The sequence below is a fragment of the Aulonocara sp. 'chitande type north' Nkhata Bay genome, linkage group LG20 (genome assembly GCF_057382095.1).
Source record: "Aulonocara sp. 'chitande type north' Nkhata Bay isolate Kocher_YH1m ecotype deep benthic linkage group LG20, A_spYH_male_GT1.1, whole genome shotgun sequence".
Taxonomy (NCBI): Eukaryota; Metazoa; Chordata; class Actinopteri; order Cichliformes; family Cichlidae; genus Aulonocara; species Aulonocara sp. 'chitande type north' Nkhata Bay.
The window spans coordinates 33,238,937-33,257,855 of NC_141363.1; the positions used below are offsets into that span (position 1 = coordinate 33,238,937).

At 40.0% G+C, this 18,919-nt stretch overlaps 1 protein-coding gene across 1 annotated transcript in view; it reads right to left on the reverse strand.

Moving 5' to 3' along the window:
• The window catches only part of LOC147306042 (cadherin-4-like), a 268,090-nt gene extending 253,723 nt beyond the window's left edge, over positions 1–14,367 (reverse strand). The window contains exons 1-2 of the mRNA XM_086278491.1: positions 14,102–14,367; positions 12,764–12,875 (exon numbers count right to left, since the gene is read on the reverse strand). Of these exons, the coding sequence (XP_086134617.1) occupies positions 12,764–12,875; positions 14,102–14,158 (169 nt within the window). The 5' untranslated portion in view covers positions 14,159–14,367. The remainder of the gene's footprint in view (positions 1–12,763; positions 12,876–14,101) is intronic.
• Between the last annotated feature and the right edge of the window lie 4,552 nt (positions 14,368–18,919).

Genomic DNA, 18,919 nt, shown 5'->3' on the forward strand with positions numbered 1-18,919 from the left:
CTTGAAGAACTAGTTTATAGAACAGTTCTGTATCCATCTATCTGTACATCTATCTATCTTAATATACACAATGAGAGCTACGTGTTCTGTTAAGTGCAAAGAGTTCCTTTGTTTTTGGCATAGATTAGTGCTTCAGCTGTGAGGAAAGGACAGCCCAATTTGTCAAGAGAGTGCATGGAGCTAATCACATCAAAAGAACTGCTACCCAGTATAATATCAGCCCATGAGCAGGATGCCTAATTCATTAGTCTGCATTTGCAGGACAAATCACTTCTATGCTGACATACAAAAGTACCACACACACAAGCGAGATGAGGCAGTAAACTTGTAGCGGCCTACTGGCATGAAATAAATGACAATGAAAATATCTGATTTGATGATATTTTCCGTGCAGTGGCTCTCGCCGTAAATCTCATGCAAGGTAAACTGATGCTGCAATGCATACTGCAGCAGTCATGTTTATGCAAATGTGTGTGCTTCAAAGAAAAATGACCTTTTCTCTATGGCACATTGATTTAGAGCACCTTACCCTATAGCTGCTTGAGAAGAATTATGGATCCAATGGATGAAAGATGTGTCTTCCTCTAAGAAGAAGCATTTACAGTATGACGAATACTCTACCTTCTTAGCTAAAACAGAAATGAGCTGTGCCCTTCAAATCAGTGTCATTTATCTCCATTTTCTCTGGCCACTGGGTATCATATCCGAGTCAGCATTTCTGCCCACCTTCCCCTGTGAAGACAAGCCCTCCTCCGAGGTTTTTCTGGCCAGAGACGAGATTACTGTTAAGGTGGTAGACCACAGTTATTTAAATTCCTGGATCAAAATCTTTCCAGCTGGTAGGTGTGAACCACAGCGCTAAGATATTTATTGACTAAACAGAGTCATTAAACTGCAGCATGCAAAGCACACACACTTTACAGCCAAAGCTAGCAAGTAGCTAGAGAAACGCTTTCTTTTTTTATCTTGACTTTTTAAAAAAACGCAACAGCTATGATTTAGTGATCTTATAGGAAACCTGTATTGAGTGTACATTTTACATATTTAATAAGGTAGATATCATAAAAGCCCTTAGATGCTGCCTGTCACATGGTGTGACTACACTGTTCCATAAATCCTTTTCCTCAGTGTTGTTGTTGTGAATACTGTAACATGATGAAGCCAAGTCTTTTATCAGCATCCCCATCAACGTCTTTATTCTGCATTATTGTTCGATTTTATCCTGTTCATCTCATTCAGAGGAAGAGAAAACTTTCTCAAGTCTTCATCAGCTGGCACACACAATTACACACGGCTTTGCACTTGCACCAGTTTTCCCATAAATAAACGCACACGCTTATGCGAAAACAAACAAAGAACAAATTCCTGATTCCAAAGCCATTTTCTTAAAAACACAACGGGAACTGTCAGATTGCTGTCGCGAAACTTTGTGATTTACCAAACTATGAATAATTTGTGCATAAATTAAGTGAAGGGATAATGAGAAATGCCACGCTTCTGTGATGAGAGGAAATGGAACGCAGCAGTGGCCAATCAACTCGTGAAGATTGGAAATAGAATTAACAACTTCACCTGACATAAGAAACATGCAGGGATGAAAAACCTGACTGGAGAGTCAATAAGCTTTCATGCTCTGGTGTCTGACCAGCTGTAAATGAAGGGGCAGGAGCTTCTGTGTGCACATGCGGAGATGAGCTGCTAAAGATAAGATGCACTGCCTCCTTAGCTGTCTTTCCTAGCTGCAGGGGATTCTGTTTCTCTGTTCTCTCCCGAGCTTTGAAGCTCTAATGCCTCTGATCTGTCATCTATCTCTTGCCTCCCATGCTGTCCGGTGCGTGTCTGCTCATGAGCACGACGATATGACAGCACTGCAGCCAACACACAGCGAGTCAGGTGGCCAAACCCTTCTTTTAGAACAGACAGTCTCTGCTAATGTAAATTTATTAAAGATCCTGGCACTAATGAAACTGTTAAATAGTAGCTGGCTGCTGTGAAAGGTGTGTCATTTTGTCCAGATTACCCTGCCAAAGTCTTTGAAAGTGTATGCATTTATAACCAACGGAAATCAGATGTTTCTCAGGGGGGTGTGCTAGTGTGCTGATGTTTTCAATTACAGCCATGCTCAGCTACCGACTACTTGATTATACGGAAGGCCCTGGCCACCAGTGTAGAGCTGAAAAACCAACGTGTCTGGCAGTTCAGTGGATCCAGATTTTTTTTCCCTTTTTGCTAGTACTGGTGGGTGATCTGCACTATGTGAGGAACCCTGACAATACCCCCCCCCCCCGCCCCAACAAAACTAAAAAAGATCCTTCTTGCTCTCCCACAACCTGGGGGTGTCTGGCTGGGAGGCATGTCAGCATGTATCTCCCTACAGTCTGTCTCTTTGCCACCGTGGCAAATCAATTCTTAATAAACCATCTGAAAGCTTCCTCTGCTATACCTTTCATTTCCCTCCTCAAAGCTGCAGGGCAAATTAGCCTGCCAAGAGGATGATAGGGAGCAAGCGGCAGAAGAAAGCAACCGAGAGGGGGATGAAAAAAACGACCCAACACCTACAATTAAATTAACAAATCACTGTTCTTAATTAATCGGGGAATTACAAGCAGAACTGTGGGTTTGAGACGTGACTGACATGGCTAGCACTCCCTGCATCTGCTTTTGTTAGTGCTGCTGGGGTGGGGAAGAGGAGAGAGGTAAAGGGGGAGAGGAAAGGCAGATGAAAGCTTAATAAAAACTCTCCGCAGAGCCCCCTGAACAGAATAGCGAGAACGTTACCTCTACTCCTCCCCTTCTTTTCTTTGGTTTCCTTTTGCTCCCACTCTCTTATCCTTGTCATTCCTCCCTTACTTACGTCTTCTCCTCTCCCACTCTAACTAGCTATTTCCTTTCCCTTTTCCCCCTTACCTTCTCCCTGCCCCGTTCTCCCCCGCTTTGCTTTTGCTGGTTCTCAAACCCATGCTTGCTAATGAGGTGTGGGATTGACAGCTGGATTACACCATCGCTTTGTAATCCTTTCATTTCTCTATGTAGGATAATCACACCGCAGACCGGGGCCTTACCTCCTGCCTCTAGGGGCAATCAACAATGTGTGTGTTTACATAAAAGCAGATGCATGTGTAATATTCAGTTAACTGTGAGTAAAATGTCCTGAGGTTAATGCAACTTTCGTTATCTTGACTGCACACCGGCCCAGAGTATGTCAATCGTCAAGCAAGACCACCAGAATTTTGCGACGTAGCCTACGAATGAATGAGTATTTATATATTATCGTGTCCATGCTTCAAGCAGCAAAAGTAGTCCATCTGCTTGCCTTCCAGCCTGTCTACATCTTCTCATCCCTTCTCCCTCAGAGATGAGCAAATATTGTCTTCCCTTTAACATAGCTGCTCCTTTAGCCCTTCTTCCTCTCTACCATTTCTCCTCCCTTCGTCCCCATCCCTTCTTTACCCCAACTCCCTCACAGGAGCTTGTTCCCTATGCGGCCACAGGATTCACTTTGTTTTTGATCATTCTCAGACTCAGAGCTAGACAACTTATCTGCTACTCTACATTCTCCCGGGCCCAGAGGAGAAAAGCAGGGCCTTTTATTACCCTCGCTTTTTGCCTCTTCCTCTGATGTGCAGAAAGAGACAACAGTCAGATAGGGAGAAGAAGCAGAAAGAGATTCAGGCCAGTGTGCTTTTAAAAACGTGTTGGTCCCAAGGCTTGAAATGGCTGTCTCATAGAGTTTGACCAACAGTATCACAGGGCTTTTAAAGTCTTACAAGCAAAAATGCTACATTGTCACAAACCAGTATTTGCCATTATACTCAGGGCTCAAAGTAACAGTTCTCCACAGCAATCATCCACTGTATTCTAGGATAAGCATGTGACCTTGATGTTGGAATCAACTGCAGGTTCAACAAATTAATATTCTTCATGGTTGTGGGTTGGGTTTTTTTTTTTTTTGATTAAGTAAGAGAATAATGTGAACATGAATGCAACAAACAAATCCTGATTGTAAAAAACTGAGCTGAATGTTTTTAAAGCACAGTGCTAGACTAGTGGCCACTGCAGAAATCCACAAGAGATTCACTACATCCTTGTGAATTGCACTATAACCCTTTATCCAACAACCTTCATCCGTTTATAAGGTTCATTGTTTAGTGCTGTGCAAATGTTGACTGAGTAACTGACTGTGTCCCAGTTATTAACACTCAACGAGAGCAGTTGCCACTATAATGATCTGTCTGACAGAATTTTGAACGCATTTGAATTTTATAGGGAAAGAGGAACAACACTGAGTTTCGCAATACTATGCGATTTCTACTATGTTATCACAGAATTTAAAAATCATTTTTAGGAAAATCATATTCTGGAAAAAAGCAAACAGTTTCCTTTTCCTGCAGATCTCAAACCTCAAATTTACTGCCTGTCTTGGACTTTGTGAGCAACGTGCACGGGGTTTTAACTGTGTTAACTTTGACACACTAGAATACCACAAGGAAGTATATGAATGCCAACATGGATGTGGAAACCTATTAAATTATTCACACCAATATCTAACATTTTAAGGCCATGTACGATAGATTAAAGCTGAGGTACGCATCAGATTTTCAAGATCAGAGATGACTTATTCTGCTTCACACTTCACACTTCTGCATTATTTTAGTATTGTTATTGTTTAGAATCAGAACTGCAGTTTTGACAGAAGAAGTGGCTTAATAAGTAACTGTCTCAAATTAAATCAAATCAAATCAAATCACTTTTATTGTCACATCACATGTGCAGGTACATTGGTACAGCACATGTGAGTGAAATTAGTGTTCATTAGTGAGAAAGGTGTAAAGCAAATGCTTACTGGCTCTTCTCATAGTTGTAGTTTTTCTTAAGATATCAGTTCTCATTATAGTTTAATTTTGGACTGAAATTTGTAACAATTTACATTTAATAATTGGAAAATAATAATAGCTGACAGATAAGGATTTGTGTAAACTGCCCACAATAGTAAAACAATTTAACATTTGAAAACAACCTCAAAGAAATTTCTACCAGCTAACACAGCCCCATACTACTGAGAGAAATGGGAATTCCCCTTTTGGGGAAATCAATAAAGTCTGTCAAAAAGCCAACATCTATCTTGACATGAATCAACAGAAACTGTTTGCAAAGACCTGGGCTCCTCTGAAAGCGCCTTTGTGAGCCCCTTATTAGCTTTTAGCCTGTCGAATAGCGTAGGACCAGACACCATGGGACTCATCATTGTCTTCTGATTAATTAACATTACTGGCACTGTGTTTGTCGACCCCCAGCTCCCCAGCTATCCTTTTCTTCCTCTGTCCCCTGTGTTCCCGCATAGTTTTCTTGTTCAGAGGCAATGATTCGCCTATGTGCTGAACTTAAGAACTTAATGGAGAACGTTCGCAAGAAGAGCAAGACACAATTAATGATTATCAGGCGGCCATGTCTTCTGAGGACTTCCATCCTTAGTTTAACCAAAAACAAGGGATCTTTAAGCAAAGGGAATGGGATATAAGATTTTAATGCTCTTGGATTTGCCCTGCCCACAAAGAGATCATAGAAATCTACTCTTGATTAGAAAAGGGTGCGAAATGGACAAAAGTCCATTAATTAAAAATAATGATCTCAGTTTGGGGAAACTAGGCAAACTGACCAGATAGGTGAGAATATTGTTTTCATACCGCTGTTATGAAATATTTTCACACAATAGTCCTAAATGAGATTTTACTATTTTAAATTTAATTATGTTTTGTTATAAGAAACTCAAGTTTAACAAAATTGAGGAGAGACAAATCATCCAAAGTGAGCTCATGCATATTTAATTATCTCAGTGCTAAAACAGTAATAGAAATTAAATTTGAAGCAGTACATCAAAAGAATCCTCAACTAGAAAATGGTAGTTGTGTCTTTCAACAACATTGCTTTCCCATAAAAAAATTGAGAATGTGATAAAGGTGTGGCAGCTGGATCATCATTTTTTGGGTTGCTTTCAGAGTGACTTGATTTCCAAGTGAATCAATTAGGATCTAATTAAAATCCTGCCATAGACAAACTGAGGAATTAAGAATGAGTGGGCAGGATTAGACCACAACAGTGTCTGGGTGTAGGCCAGAGCTACAGAGTAGTGGGCAGCCTCAAAGTATCATAATGTGTTGCTGTTTTTCCTTTTGTGTCTTTTCATAATGAACAGCATAAAATAGCACCATAAATGCTAAAATGCTGGCTGTTTCAGGGAACAGAGCCTTATCGTATACTTCCTTTTCAACCCTGATCAGAGGAAAGTGTCTGTCCTTCTGTACCCCACCCTTTATTTCACTCTCCTCTCTGGCAGTAGCCTAGCTTAAAGACATGGTCACTGTGACTCTTGAGGAAAGAGAAAACAGTCTTGTAAGCTTATCATTATCCTGCTGGTGTAATCCCTGTCCACCACATTGCAGCAAAAGAGCAGCCCTGGGAGTGCCTTGCATTCCTCTTGCTCCTTGTGAAAAAACTATTTCACCAAAGACAACAGGGACACCTTACAACAGCTCCTCCGCAGTCTTAGACTTTATGCTGCAAAAAAGAAAAGAAAAGGGGGAAAAAATAATCTTTTTAACCTTAGACAAAATGTGCATGTGTGTAAGACAGAGGGAGGGCAAGAGACAGAGCCCTAGTAGTGTCCCCTTGTCATCTTACAGCCTTCAGAGCCCATGCAGACCATCTGTGCATTAAAGAGGTAGAGCCCAAGCAAAGTATTTAAATGGGTTTAATGTCTTCAAGAGGGCCATAACCTTGGTCCTGTAGAAGCCCAGAAGACCCATCATACCAAGGCAGGAGGTCTCTTAATGTACAAAGCAGATGACAAGGATACAGAGTTCACACACACCACCGAGTAACTCAATCTGCAGGAAGTCTCTCACATTTTTTCATTCATTCTCGTTTTCCCTTTTACCCCTGTCACCCTTGTCCCTCCTCCCCAAACAAAAGGAGAAGATGTCAAAAAATCCCATTAAAAAATAATGGCCTCCACCTGCTTTCTTTCTTTTCTCATTCCCTCCTGCTTGCCTTTCTAATGACCAGCTTGGAAAAATCTGGAGGTTTCCTGCTATGCACAGATCACCAGTCAACCACCCCAGTGCACAGTACATTCGGCGACAAAATGCACACACCGAGCATGCAAAAGCACATAACCACTCCGCCGCATGATTTCCCAAGCCTTATAGTATTCATCAAAGGGCAGGTTTGCAGGTGTACCCCTCATCCCACCAACGCTCCTCATTAATCTCATAAACCACTTGCGTCTAGACTTTAACAGGGGAAGAAATGTTCAACCATGTGGTTAAGTCATCTATATGAACCTCTCTGAAAAATCCACACAAAATTCTCTGAAACAGCTATAAATCACACATGAGGTTGCAAATTAAGTAAATAAATGTCAACTGGATATTTGTAAGAGCTCCCTGAGGTCAGATTAGTCTTTGGTCTGACGGTCATAAACCAGCACCTGAAGTGTCTTCACTGCTTTACAAAACGTCCAACAAATGTCAGCCCTGTGCTTTTCTGCAATCAATAACCACTGAAAACAGGACTGTGTGATCTTTTCTCGATGGCTGAATATCCTTACAAAATTACCCATAAACCATGTAATGATTGAAACAGATGGTGTGGACAGAATAAAGATTTGTGTGGTATTTTGCACCATAAGAAAGATTTGATAGTTTTATGGGAGAGCGCAGCACTGATTCTTCTTAACGCTACAACTGATGAGATATTCCTGCAGTGTATGTTTTAACTGTTAGACAATAGTTCAAAAAACAAAAGCTCTTTTCCTTCTTTAGATTTACATATTCACATAACAAAATGTGGTGGGCCTTGAATGATTACAGGATATGTAGAAAACTGTTGGCAGTAGCTGATTAAACCAAAGGATTACTCAAAAGAATATTGTGAGATACAATGAATAAAAACTAGTAACAAAGGAAAGAAAACAATGTGCATGATTTAAGAAGATGACTACTGCATCAACTATTCCAATTTGACCTGTACAATATATCAGTTGACCAAAATCACATAGTTTCTCCAGCAGCTCCAACTTCACTGTTTGAAATAGTCACTTCATTATCTGCAGCACAGCATGCATCACAGCAGAGTAGATGGTACTGTAGAGTTCAGCAATGTTTTTACTGTAAGTTATTCACTAGTTTTGGAGCAACTATGCTGTAAAGTTAATAAATAATGAACCAATCATGAAGCATTTGATATCCACGTCTTTTTTTTTTTAACTTCTTAAAGTCTGCATCAGCATTGGCTGCAAAATCTAATCTCCATGAGGACACCTGTCTGCTATCGATCCAGATAAAACTACAGGCTGTTTGTCAAGAGATTTGGGGCAAAACAGGTCATCAAAAGCATCTAACTGTGTTTGAGGGTGTAGGGATAGAAAACAAAATGGTGCAGGAAGGGCAGGAAATGTTACCCTAATTCATGGCATATTATTAAAACCTGTAAGGCACAGCATCTGTTAGTGTATTTGTAATGGCGTGCCATTTTTTTTCATATGGAAATAGTTCTGTGCATTAAACTGGGGGTGAAATTGATACTTACTGTATATCAACTTCTGAGCTTCAAGTTGAAAAATGATGTTAAGAATGCAAAGCCTATAGCAATAACAGCCCAGCTATTGGATTTTGAAAAATCACCTTAAGTCTCATAGGAAAGCCTCACTAACCAAGGCATGTGAGACTCATCACCCAGGGCCTGCTGGGAGAGATTTTCGGGAAATAATATCCTGGAAAAAAATTACAGCTCTTAACGTTTTGTTTTATTCAGAATTCGAAGTTCTCTGTTGTATATTTGCTCGTATTAGGGCATTCTCAAAATGAGCAAAACTCAGAGTATGCTAGAAAATACTATAAATGTGACAAGAAAAAAGTGGCACTGAGGGGAGAGAGAAAGGATGTGGGTCAGAGAGGCAAGTCATAGATTTATACGGCATCAACTGAAGTTGGAATTTCTACTGAATGGTAGCATCCCTGTCTAAGGTGAGAGCTGGTGTATATTTATGTGTGCGCATGGGAGGGAGCGGAAGAGAGAGAGCGAGTATGAGATATAGAGAAAGAATGCTTTGTGGATCAGAAAACATGTTTATGAGTCGGGACAAAGGAAAACCATTCTATTAAAAACAGAACTGGTCACCTTAATAGAGACATTCAGACGCTCTGGCTGATATCACTGGAGGGGTCTCGTTTTCAGCACGAATCTGAGCATCAGTGGAGGTTCTAAAAACAGTGACAACTGCAGGAAAAATCTACAGTTCTTTCTGAGAAGCTGCACCGTGGATGTCAGCATCCTTAAAGCTCAGGTACTGACATGTCAAAAAAGAAGGACCTCGCAGAATTCATCAACTATGTCCCCATGTTCTCTCTCTCCCTCTCCTCTCTCACTAAACTCAGACAAATACCACCACAGTCGCAAACACAGAAAGTGAGGGCTGCCCAAAACCACCAGTAACCCAAACAAAGTCCAAGGTCAGCAGAGTGGGCTCACTGAGCTGAAACCACCAACCCTGGCTTTCATTACCAGGAACAGAATCAGCAAAGGGATGCAGGGACACATGGGATGAGGTTACATTCACCAGCTCTGTTTATCTCTATTGGGTTGGCTTGAGTCCAACTCATAGCTTCTCTCTCATTTGCGAGATACAAAAACTCCAAATGTGTTGATCCAAGCATCAACACTTTAAATTATTGTACAACTCACTGTTTGTCTGCAGAAACAGAGAAGAAATAGGACCTTTCTCTGAGTTGTGTTTACTTGTGTTATACTGATTTTACAAGTAATTATTCAGTGTTAAAGGTCTTGGAATAATGTGCTAGGAGAAGCTGTCATAGGTCTGATCAAAACAAGGCATAAAAAACGGGACATCGTTAGCACTCGATGTGTCATGCATACATATACTAACAATATTAGGAAAAAGCACACACAGAGACTGAAAAAGACCTCGCATTTTTTAAAGACGTTAACTCACCCTCTTAAACCCCTCCTATAACTATAAAGACAAACATGGCATTTGCCATTATCAATACTGAGTGTGCTGCTAATATGTGCATGTTAAAAGTATAACAATCCTCAAAAGTGTTGCATTTAGAGCAGCCTTATAATCAATCAGAATCCATTATGCAGTGTGCTGTTTAATGTGTGTTTCAGCTATTAACTTTGGAACTGGCATGGGTTTCCAGATAAATAAAGAGCAGATCAATTCCCACAGCCAGAACAATGCAGCGTGCAGAATTAATTCTTTTTAATGTTTATTGGATAGATTGTGCTTGTCAGCGAAACAGTTGGCCACAATGCACAGAACATTTAGAGGATGATCTAAATGAGCACCATTGTTCCAAAAAGACCAAGAACAATATTACTAATAATAATAATAATAATAATAATAATAATAATATGAAGAAGACAAAGAAGAGGACTGAGAATCTCTAAGTGACCAAACTAACACCACCCAAAAGAAAGAAAATATAAATGGCTGATGGCTGACTATAAACATGCCAATAACATTTTTCTTGTCAAATGTAAACCACAATATAAAAATTTAATAAATAAATAACATTCCACAAACTTTGGAATATTGGGGTTCCATACAAATTTCATTTTGACTTTACAAAGAGATTTCACTGTGGCCTTGAACATTGTTTTAGGAAATTTTGGTCATCAGAGTAACTGAAAATTATAAAATGTGAACTGTAAAACCTTCCATCTCCGGTTACTGACCTGCTCTGTGGGCTCAGGCATTTTACCCATCATGGTCAAGGTCCCAGTTCTGTCCTCCCCATTAGTCTCCCCAGTGAGATTAGACTCCCACACAAGCACACACATACACAAATTATTTATATATATATATATATATATATATATATATATATATATATATATATATATATATATATATATAGACATACATATATATGTGTGTGTGTCTGTGTGCACGCATGTGTGCCTGAGTGGGTGTCATTACTTCTGCCCCTATCTGACGGTTTTGGGTTAAATAATGTTATTATTAAAGTTTTTCCAGAGCTGCTCCCTTGCCTTCCTCCAGTGACACCCTTACCAGCTATAAATCAGCTGCCTGAGTCCTGCAAATCACATGGAGTGAGTGTGTGCTTGTCTAAATGTGTGTGTGTGTCTGCTTGACCACTGCAGCTGTATTCTCAAACACACATGAAGATGACACTGCAGCTGTGAACATTTCAAGCAACGCCGATGAAAACTATTGAATGCGAAACTTTAAGAATGTGCTTTCCGTGTGACTTGAAAGTAACCTCGCAAATAAACTATAAATCTGATTTATGAGCAGATATCATGATGGGTTTGCTGTGATCGTGTGAACCTGACTTTAGTATGGTTTACATTAGGAGGGAAAGTGCCATGAAAATGATGCTTAGGCCTCTGTTGTTAGTGGTAAAATGAATTCCTAACACTGAAAGCAACCATGTTAGACCACTAAAGATTAGTTTATGTGTAGAGTGAGAAAGAGAGACAATTTCATCTACCTGAGACCAAACTAGATAAAGAATGCTCTGTGAAATAAATGGCTTCTGTGCAGCAGTGATGGCTCATTCCGTGATTGTTTGTGATTGTGTTGACACCCCCTGCTGGGCTGAAGACATCACTACCACACTGAGAGCAAGTTCACTGCCAGTGACAATGTCCCGCATCCAATCCCACTCCCAGCCAAGATATAATATGCTGAAGTTAATGAAACACTAAAATCAAGCTGATATCTTCTTTCACTCTTATATCACTCCAGCAATGAACACAGACAGATAACATAAAACAAGCAAAAAAATAATGTACTGTATCATTTTATATATCCTTAAATCAAAATTTCACTGGTGTATGTGTGCGTGCGTCTGTGCACGCGCACACTCAGGAAAAAGAGTCTAGACAGCTGTATCCCCGGCAGGTCTCTCACAGCTAAGGAGAGTGAGAAATATATACCGCGCAGCTGCCGAAGACACAGTCGACCCACAAAAGAGCTATTGTGCGCCCACAGCAAAACAATACAGCTTAGCTGAGCTATGAGGAAAAAAAACCATTGGAATCAATAGAGAATTGCAATTAGCCCACATTGGCAGGAGCAGTGCCAGATTAGACACAGGATGTCGATTCCATTTCCTGCACTATAGGGCCCTCAAACTTGGTTGGCTCATTGTGTAATTGGAACAATACAAATACATTTGGGAAAGATGGAGTGTGAAGGTGATAGTGCTAAAAATTACTGTAATGAAGATAAAGATGATGATAATACTCTTAAGACACTGAACAAGGTCAAAAACACAAAAATAAATGCAAGCGGGTATAACCCAAAAGTAACAGGCAAACATTTACAGCATCATTGCATAGAATATAAACAAATGCATGGATGCGTGTTACTACATGAGTTATATTTTTACAACATCGCACTGCAACAACAGACCAGGGTAATTACGAGCACAAAATTGCTCCAGTTTGCAATTTCTGACATCACACGAGCTTCACATGTACCCCATGTGACTAAAATGATTATTTTTACATTTCCACTTTTACGACAATTTTCCAAATGCACAAGTGGTGCTTCGGTAATCTTAAAAGCAACGTGGCCAAGCACTGAAAGAAAACACATCACCATACACACCTCCTTTTACTTCCTTCAGTGCAAACAATGAGGTCTTTTGCTCACCCTCTCTCTAGCCTTGACAGAATGCAAAATAACTGACTTGCTAATTAAAGGGCTTACCTTTAAGTATGCCCTGACCTTGCAGTACATCCCTTGAAATCAGCACAGAGTAGAAGCTTTGTGAGAAGCCAGGTTGGCAGGGACCTTTGGAAGCGTGCACCCCATTATTCCTCTGGAAGAAAAAAAAAAAACATTGAAAGACATCGATAAACATGGATTCCATTGATTTCTTTCCTCATTTTTGGCTCCAAGCTTTGGAGAAAAGCAGCATAAAGAACAGTTAGCAGAAATAAATTCAACAAGTTTATCAACTCTTTCTGCTTGTGGCTAGATGTGATGCTGATTAAATGGTCACACAGTCCAATGTCAGTGATAAAATGTGCTGTGTTAGTCGCTCCATGAAGAAACCACCCCAGACAAAATGAGGACAGATGTAGTTAAAAGTATTGTACTCAGGCTTAAGTGACACGCGCGCGCGCACACAGGCAGCACGCGCACAGAGGAAACCTGCATGAATGCAGAATAATTGTCTCCCTGCTTATTGTGGGTCTTGTACTAAGGGAGAGGTCCAGGGATATGAGGGGGGAGCAGCACGCCTGTGCGCACTAATCAAACGGTCTGCAGTCAACTTTGCACCCAGCATTTAGCGCTCACTGTTGTTTAAATTAAACGATCTGACCCACTACAGCCATGGCACACAAGCAAATGCACGCGCCCGCACACACGCACGCACACACACACACTAGCAAGATTGGCTGGACAGGAATGGAGGTTCAACACACTGCGGGGGCATACCGCAGGAGCACAACATTTTTTCAGTCTTTTTCCGATATCCATATAGCAGGAGAGCAATTGCCTCCGTCTGAGGCGGCGGAGAGAGAAAGATTTAGGAGCTACTCCGAGCTCCGTTAATAGTCCACTGGCGCCGACTTAATTCTGGATTCATGAAATGACGAAAAAGGCTGAAAAACACTACATAACTTTAAAGTTAACTTTTGCAAAGGCATCGCTTTTTTGACAAGTGAAACTTAAGGGGATGGTGGGCTGTAGCTTAAATAAGCGACATGACCAAGTCAGTTTGAGAAAAGAATAAAGGTATCACCTTGGGTGAATAACTTGTGCCGTGATTTAAGTTGTGTATGACAAATGATGATGACCTGCCAGCGATTTAGAGAAATACTGACAAGGCTTATACGGAGCGGACCTCGAGACTTACTTTTTTTCTTTTTATACACTGAAATTCATTAGGGAACCAATTAGCGTGCCTACTTGTAGGGGGATAACGGCGAGCCCCGCGTTGCTGTACCAACACACACCACGGCTTCCTTCTGGCTGCATGACTTTATTCGAGCTTATGTGCTGTATCAGAAGCTTTAGTAAAAAAATGAGAAATCTCACCCAGAATGTGTCAAGAAGAAGGGCTGCTGTCAGGACCAGAGCGAAGTCAGTTCTCATCGTGGCGAGGAAGCGACTCAATGCTGCCCGGACAAAAGAACCAGAAAGAGGGTCGGTTCGTATTTTTCTTTTCCAAAAATTATTCCCCCTTTCTCGGTCAGACTGTTAGTTACGTCCCTCTGCGCGCTTAGTGAGTGTGCTGCCCCGAGTTTCCCCGGCTCTCTCATCTGCAGGTGAGCGCTCCGCTCAGCACCAAGGCGCAGCCAGCGTCACTCTCCAACCCCTCCTATCACTCGGTGCAGGAAAACTCCACACACGCACTTAAAGAAACACTCGTTGGCGCTTTGGATCAAACAGACGCACTGCTAACGTCTTTCCGAGGACCCCGACATTTCAAATCCATGTCCTATTGCGAAGGCGTCGCAGTTTTATGGTCGGATGAAATATGCCCAAACATATGGCAAACTCGTCAAACATCAGCCATCAAACTTCCAGCATTGCTTTACAAGCATGTAGCTTTAACATATGTTCATTAATAGATTTCTCCAGTTAACCAGTTGCACGAATGTGCGTAGTTTGAGTAAACGGAGTAGGTCAGGGTTGGTTAAAACAAGGTAGCATGTGCGACATATTGGCGACTTAAAGCTCCAGGTGACCGGGACAAGTATTAAGAAAAGTGTGTTAAGAAAAAAAGAAATGAAGAACGAAGCGACTATTTTTTTAACATGACTCAACAGATGGTGTTTTAATAGCAAAATACTTTCCATTTATATTAATACACCATTAGTCATGCATTTTGCTGATTACTTTGAATAGTATCGAGGTTTGTGGTATGTCTTAACAGATGTACATTGAATTTTTTTTTTCTTTGTGATAATCTGAAGCAAAGTCTTCATCTGCCACAGTGAGGCCTGGAGGGGTTTAAATCCTTTATGTGGGTACAGAAGTTCAAAGATGTTAAACAGAACTTTTCATTTTGTTGACATGTGGAGTTACGGGATGAGACTGAGGCTCACACAATTTCAATACTGGCTGGCATTTGGCAAACTCACCAGAAATGTAGCCTTTGTTTTCAGCCAATCTAGTACGTTTTCTGAGACTATAAAAGAGAAAATTCACCAAAAGAAAAGTCTAGGTTAATGTTAATCAAATGTTAATTCAAAAGGTTTTTAGTGTGAATCAAAATGTCTGACAAAAGCTGAACTTAGCTTCTTTTTTCTTCAACTGCGCTGCCCCCCACCTGCTCCCCAAAAAGGTCTCCTAGCTAAAAAGGGCAGACAAGCCTATGTCCAAGAACTGGACCTTGCATCCCCATTAATCTGGGTCAACTTATTGCCTGCAGCCTATTAGTATAAGCAGGACATGTACCCAACCAGTTTCTTGTGGCTACAGAAAACCTTTCTGAACAAAAAAAACCATCATATTACAGAGGACGGACTGCCTTTCTGGCCTTTTGAGCTGCTAATGACCTTTATATTCTGGTGTCTGTAATTGGCAGACTGGTCTCCATATCTGCTTAGTGGACCAATAGGTTCTAACCTTGTGGAAAACTGTACAAGAGTGTATTCAACAAATTCCCTCTGTGCAAAATGTAGGCATTTTACCACCTCTCTCATCCCAGTCCCTTTGTCACAAAGATGAACATTCATACCCACAGTCCTTTATATTCCTCGTGGCTCTTGTAATATGCTGAAGGTTTCTGTCTGTCTGGTATGCTGTGACTGGCAGGTCTCACTTTCTCTTTATCTCTCTGTGTTGTTTTTGTGTCCAAGAGAGGGATTTAATATATGTGCATTAGAACAACACAGAACTCTGAGGTTTTGTAGTAATGCAATGTAAACTATGATTAATGCAGTGTTAAGATATGGATAAGCTTTATACACAGTTCTAACAATATTCAGCATCCATTCAGACAGTTTTGAAAGAAATGAGTCATGCTAGTATGGTGCAGGACAGCAGGTAGAAGGCCTCTCTGCAATATTTAAAATGAATCAGCTAAAGCAAAATGCAATATAGCCACATCTTATTGTGTGCACCACTTTTTATTAAAGAATAGCACCACTGGCAAGCCTACTGCTGGTTCACCGATGCCGAGGGCAAACAGCAGGAACTGTTCGGTTTGCATTTGCAAAAAGTTCTGATATAGCTTTAAAACAATTGATAAATAAACTCAATACTTCAAATTGACATTCAGTTATAAACTATTAAAAGACTTGGGAGTAAAACACAGAGTAGATTTTGAAACTGCACTTTCTCTCTAGTCACCAGCATGGCAACATGTCACATGTCAGGTAGGGTGTTGCAGGATGTATTCGCAGCTCGGCCCAGGAGGTCACAATTACAGGCTAAACACTGCCTGTGGAAACACAGCACTTGTTGATCTGAGTTTTCTCTCCCGTGAAAGTCACGCTACATGCCCACCCAACACAGTGACCTCCACGTACTTACTTTCTACTTTTAGAGGACACACTACTTTTTGAATCGTTGCTGAATGTTGGCATTAGATTTTAATGGTGTGCTGCAGAACTGCTCACTATGAAAACAATTCATCAGGACACTGCTCTGTTAGTCTGGGAGACCTTAACATTTTAGTCAGAGGACACCGGTGAAACAATCAAACTTGCTGTAAAGATATTTAAAATATACTTTAAAAATATCTTAATTGTTTTATGATTATTAAGCTGATAATGATGATGGTTGTTGTTGTTATTTTTAAGGTAGTTTCTAGGAAACAATGTGAGAAAACTGTGCAGTTTTGTTGGTATATTATTATACCTGCTTAATATGGTTTGCTGTCAAAACAGTATCACTTTTTTTTCCTGGTGTGTCACAACTGGATATTTGAAGTGGATCCCCTGGGACCTGGGTTTTGAGCTGTGTGCATTAGGTTTGTTACCACACTTGGTTGGATTTGGATCTGAGGAGGCTGAAGACATGGCCAGTACCTGCATGTTCTCAGAGCTTTTCCTGAGCATTTTTCATTGTGTGGCAGAGTGCAGAGTGCTGTTGGGGATCAGTGGGTGTTGTTGTCATTCCTTGGTGTTCTTGGTCTACTAGAATGTTTATGTGGATAGCATATATCAAACTAATATCAATATGAATGCCAGGACCCAGGGTTGCCCAAAAGAACTTTGCATTTTAGAGAATCAAAGTTTGTCTGTCAGTCATTTTAATATGGAGGCTGTCTTCTTTTCTGGTTTTTTATTACATTATTTAAGAATTCTATATGAATATTATCTAATGCTTTTTGGCTTTTTTAGTGAGCTTTGACCTAATTTCATTGTGATGCTATGAACAATGTTATAATGACAATAAAGTATCTGATGTCCTATATTTGATCTAAAGTTTTGATCAGTTATTTATTTATGTCGGAATTAAGCGATAGTTCTCTACGCTTTCTCGGGATATTTCAGTTTTCTCATGAAACGATGAATCCAAGATTGAAATTTGTCAATCATATGTATGGATGTGGTTGACATTTACAGAATTTACAGAGGAGGTCTGGAGAAAGTTTTAACAGTGAGGGTCCACAGTTATCTGTAAAACATGGTGGAGGTTAAGTCATTGTTTGGGGCTGCATTGCAGCCAGTGGTGTTGGGGATGCAACAATGATCCCAAATACACTACCACTGGAGTAAAAGCATAGCTGGATAGAAATACACTATAAGTCATTGATTGGTCTGTGCAGAGCCTGGACATAAACATTACTGAAGCAGTGTGGGATCATCTTGACTGAGACAAACAAAAGGCATCCAGCATCCAAAGAAGAGAGAACTATTTCTGAAGACTACTGAAAGGAAATGCAAAAAGCGTGCCTAAGAGAGTTAAGGGTGTGTTGGACAATAAAAGTGATCATACCAAACATTCATGATCATCAGACCTGTACAAATTCAAACTCACCTTATATACTTTATTTTTATTTTTTGGTATGTTTCAATAAGTCATTGCTCCTATTTCCCATTTTCCTTGAAAAATTTAAAGAAATTAGCGGGTTACTCAATACGTTTGCACTGTAATATAAATAAGTTATGTTATTATAAGATTTTCATACATTCCATGCTAAACAACTTCTCATCCTCTAAAAAGAAGTGTGGTGGAGAGTGATTCTTTTTCCCCTTTATTTTCTTTGTGTTCTTTGTTTATTTCAAGTTTTGGGAAGACTGTTCAGAAGAAAGGCATTTAAACCAAACAAAATTATTCTTTGGGTGCAAATGGTATATTTACTTTTTCTCCCTCTTCTTTTTTCTTCCAGTAGGCAAGAACAAGAATGTTATTAAAAAAGGATTTCATTAAAGCACTCATGTAGGTGATGTATTCCCCCTTCCCAAAAAGACCAGCCACAAACGATCTTTTGCTGATGATGATATCCATGTGTTGGAATCTTTAACCGTGGTTTTCCAGTCTAAATTTTCTAGTAAGTAACGCCTAAAGGAATTGCACATGGATTTTGTTTACACCAATAGTATTTTAAAAAAATATATCAACAGCATGATCTTTTATTGCAGACTTTACACACATGAATATTAACTTTCTTTACTTGCTTTGAAATATCTGATGTATTTCCTTATTTTTTTTGTGGGATTTTTAAAAAGAAATAACAATGAATGTAGGTGTGGATGGCCTGGAGTAAAAAAGTTGAACTTCACTACTTAAACACACTGTTAAAATAGTATTGGAGATGGCATACTGCATTTTTCAGCTTTATCTCAATGGTCCAATTTATATAAAAAGAAAAAAGTCAGACAGGTCAATGTTTAGCTATTAAAGTGAATTTGATATCATGTCAATAAACTTGAAAGTGTGTGACAAATATTGATTTTG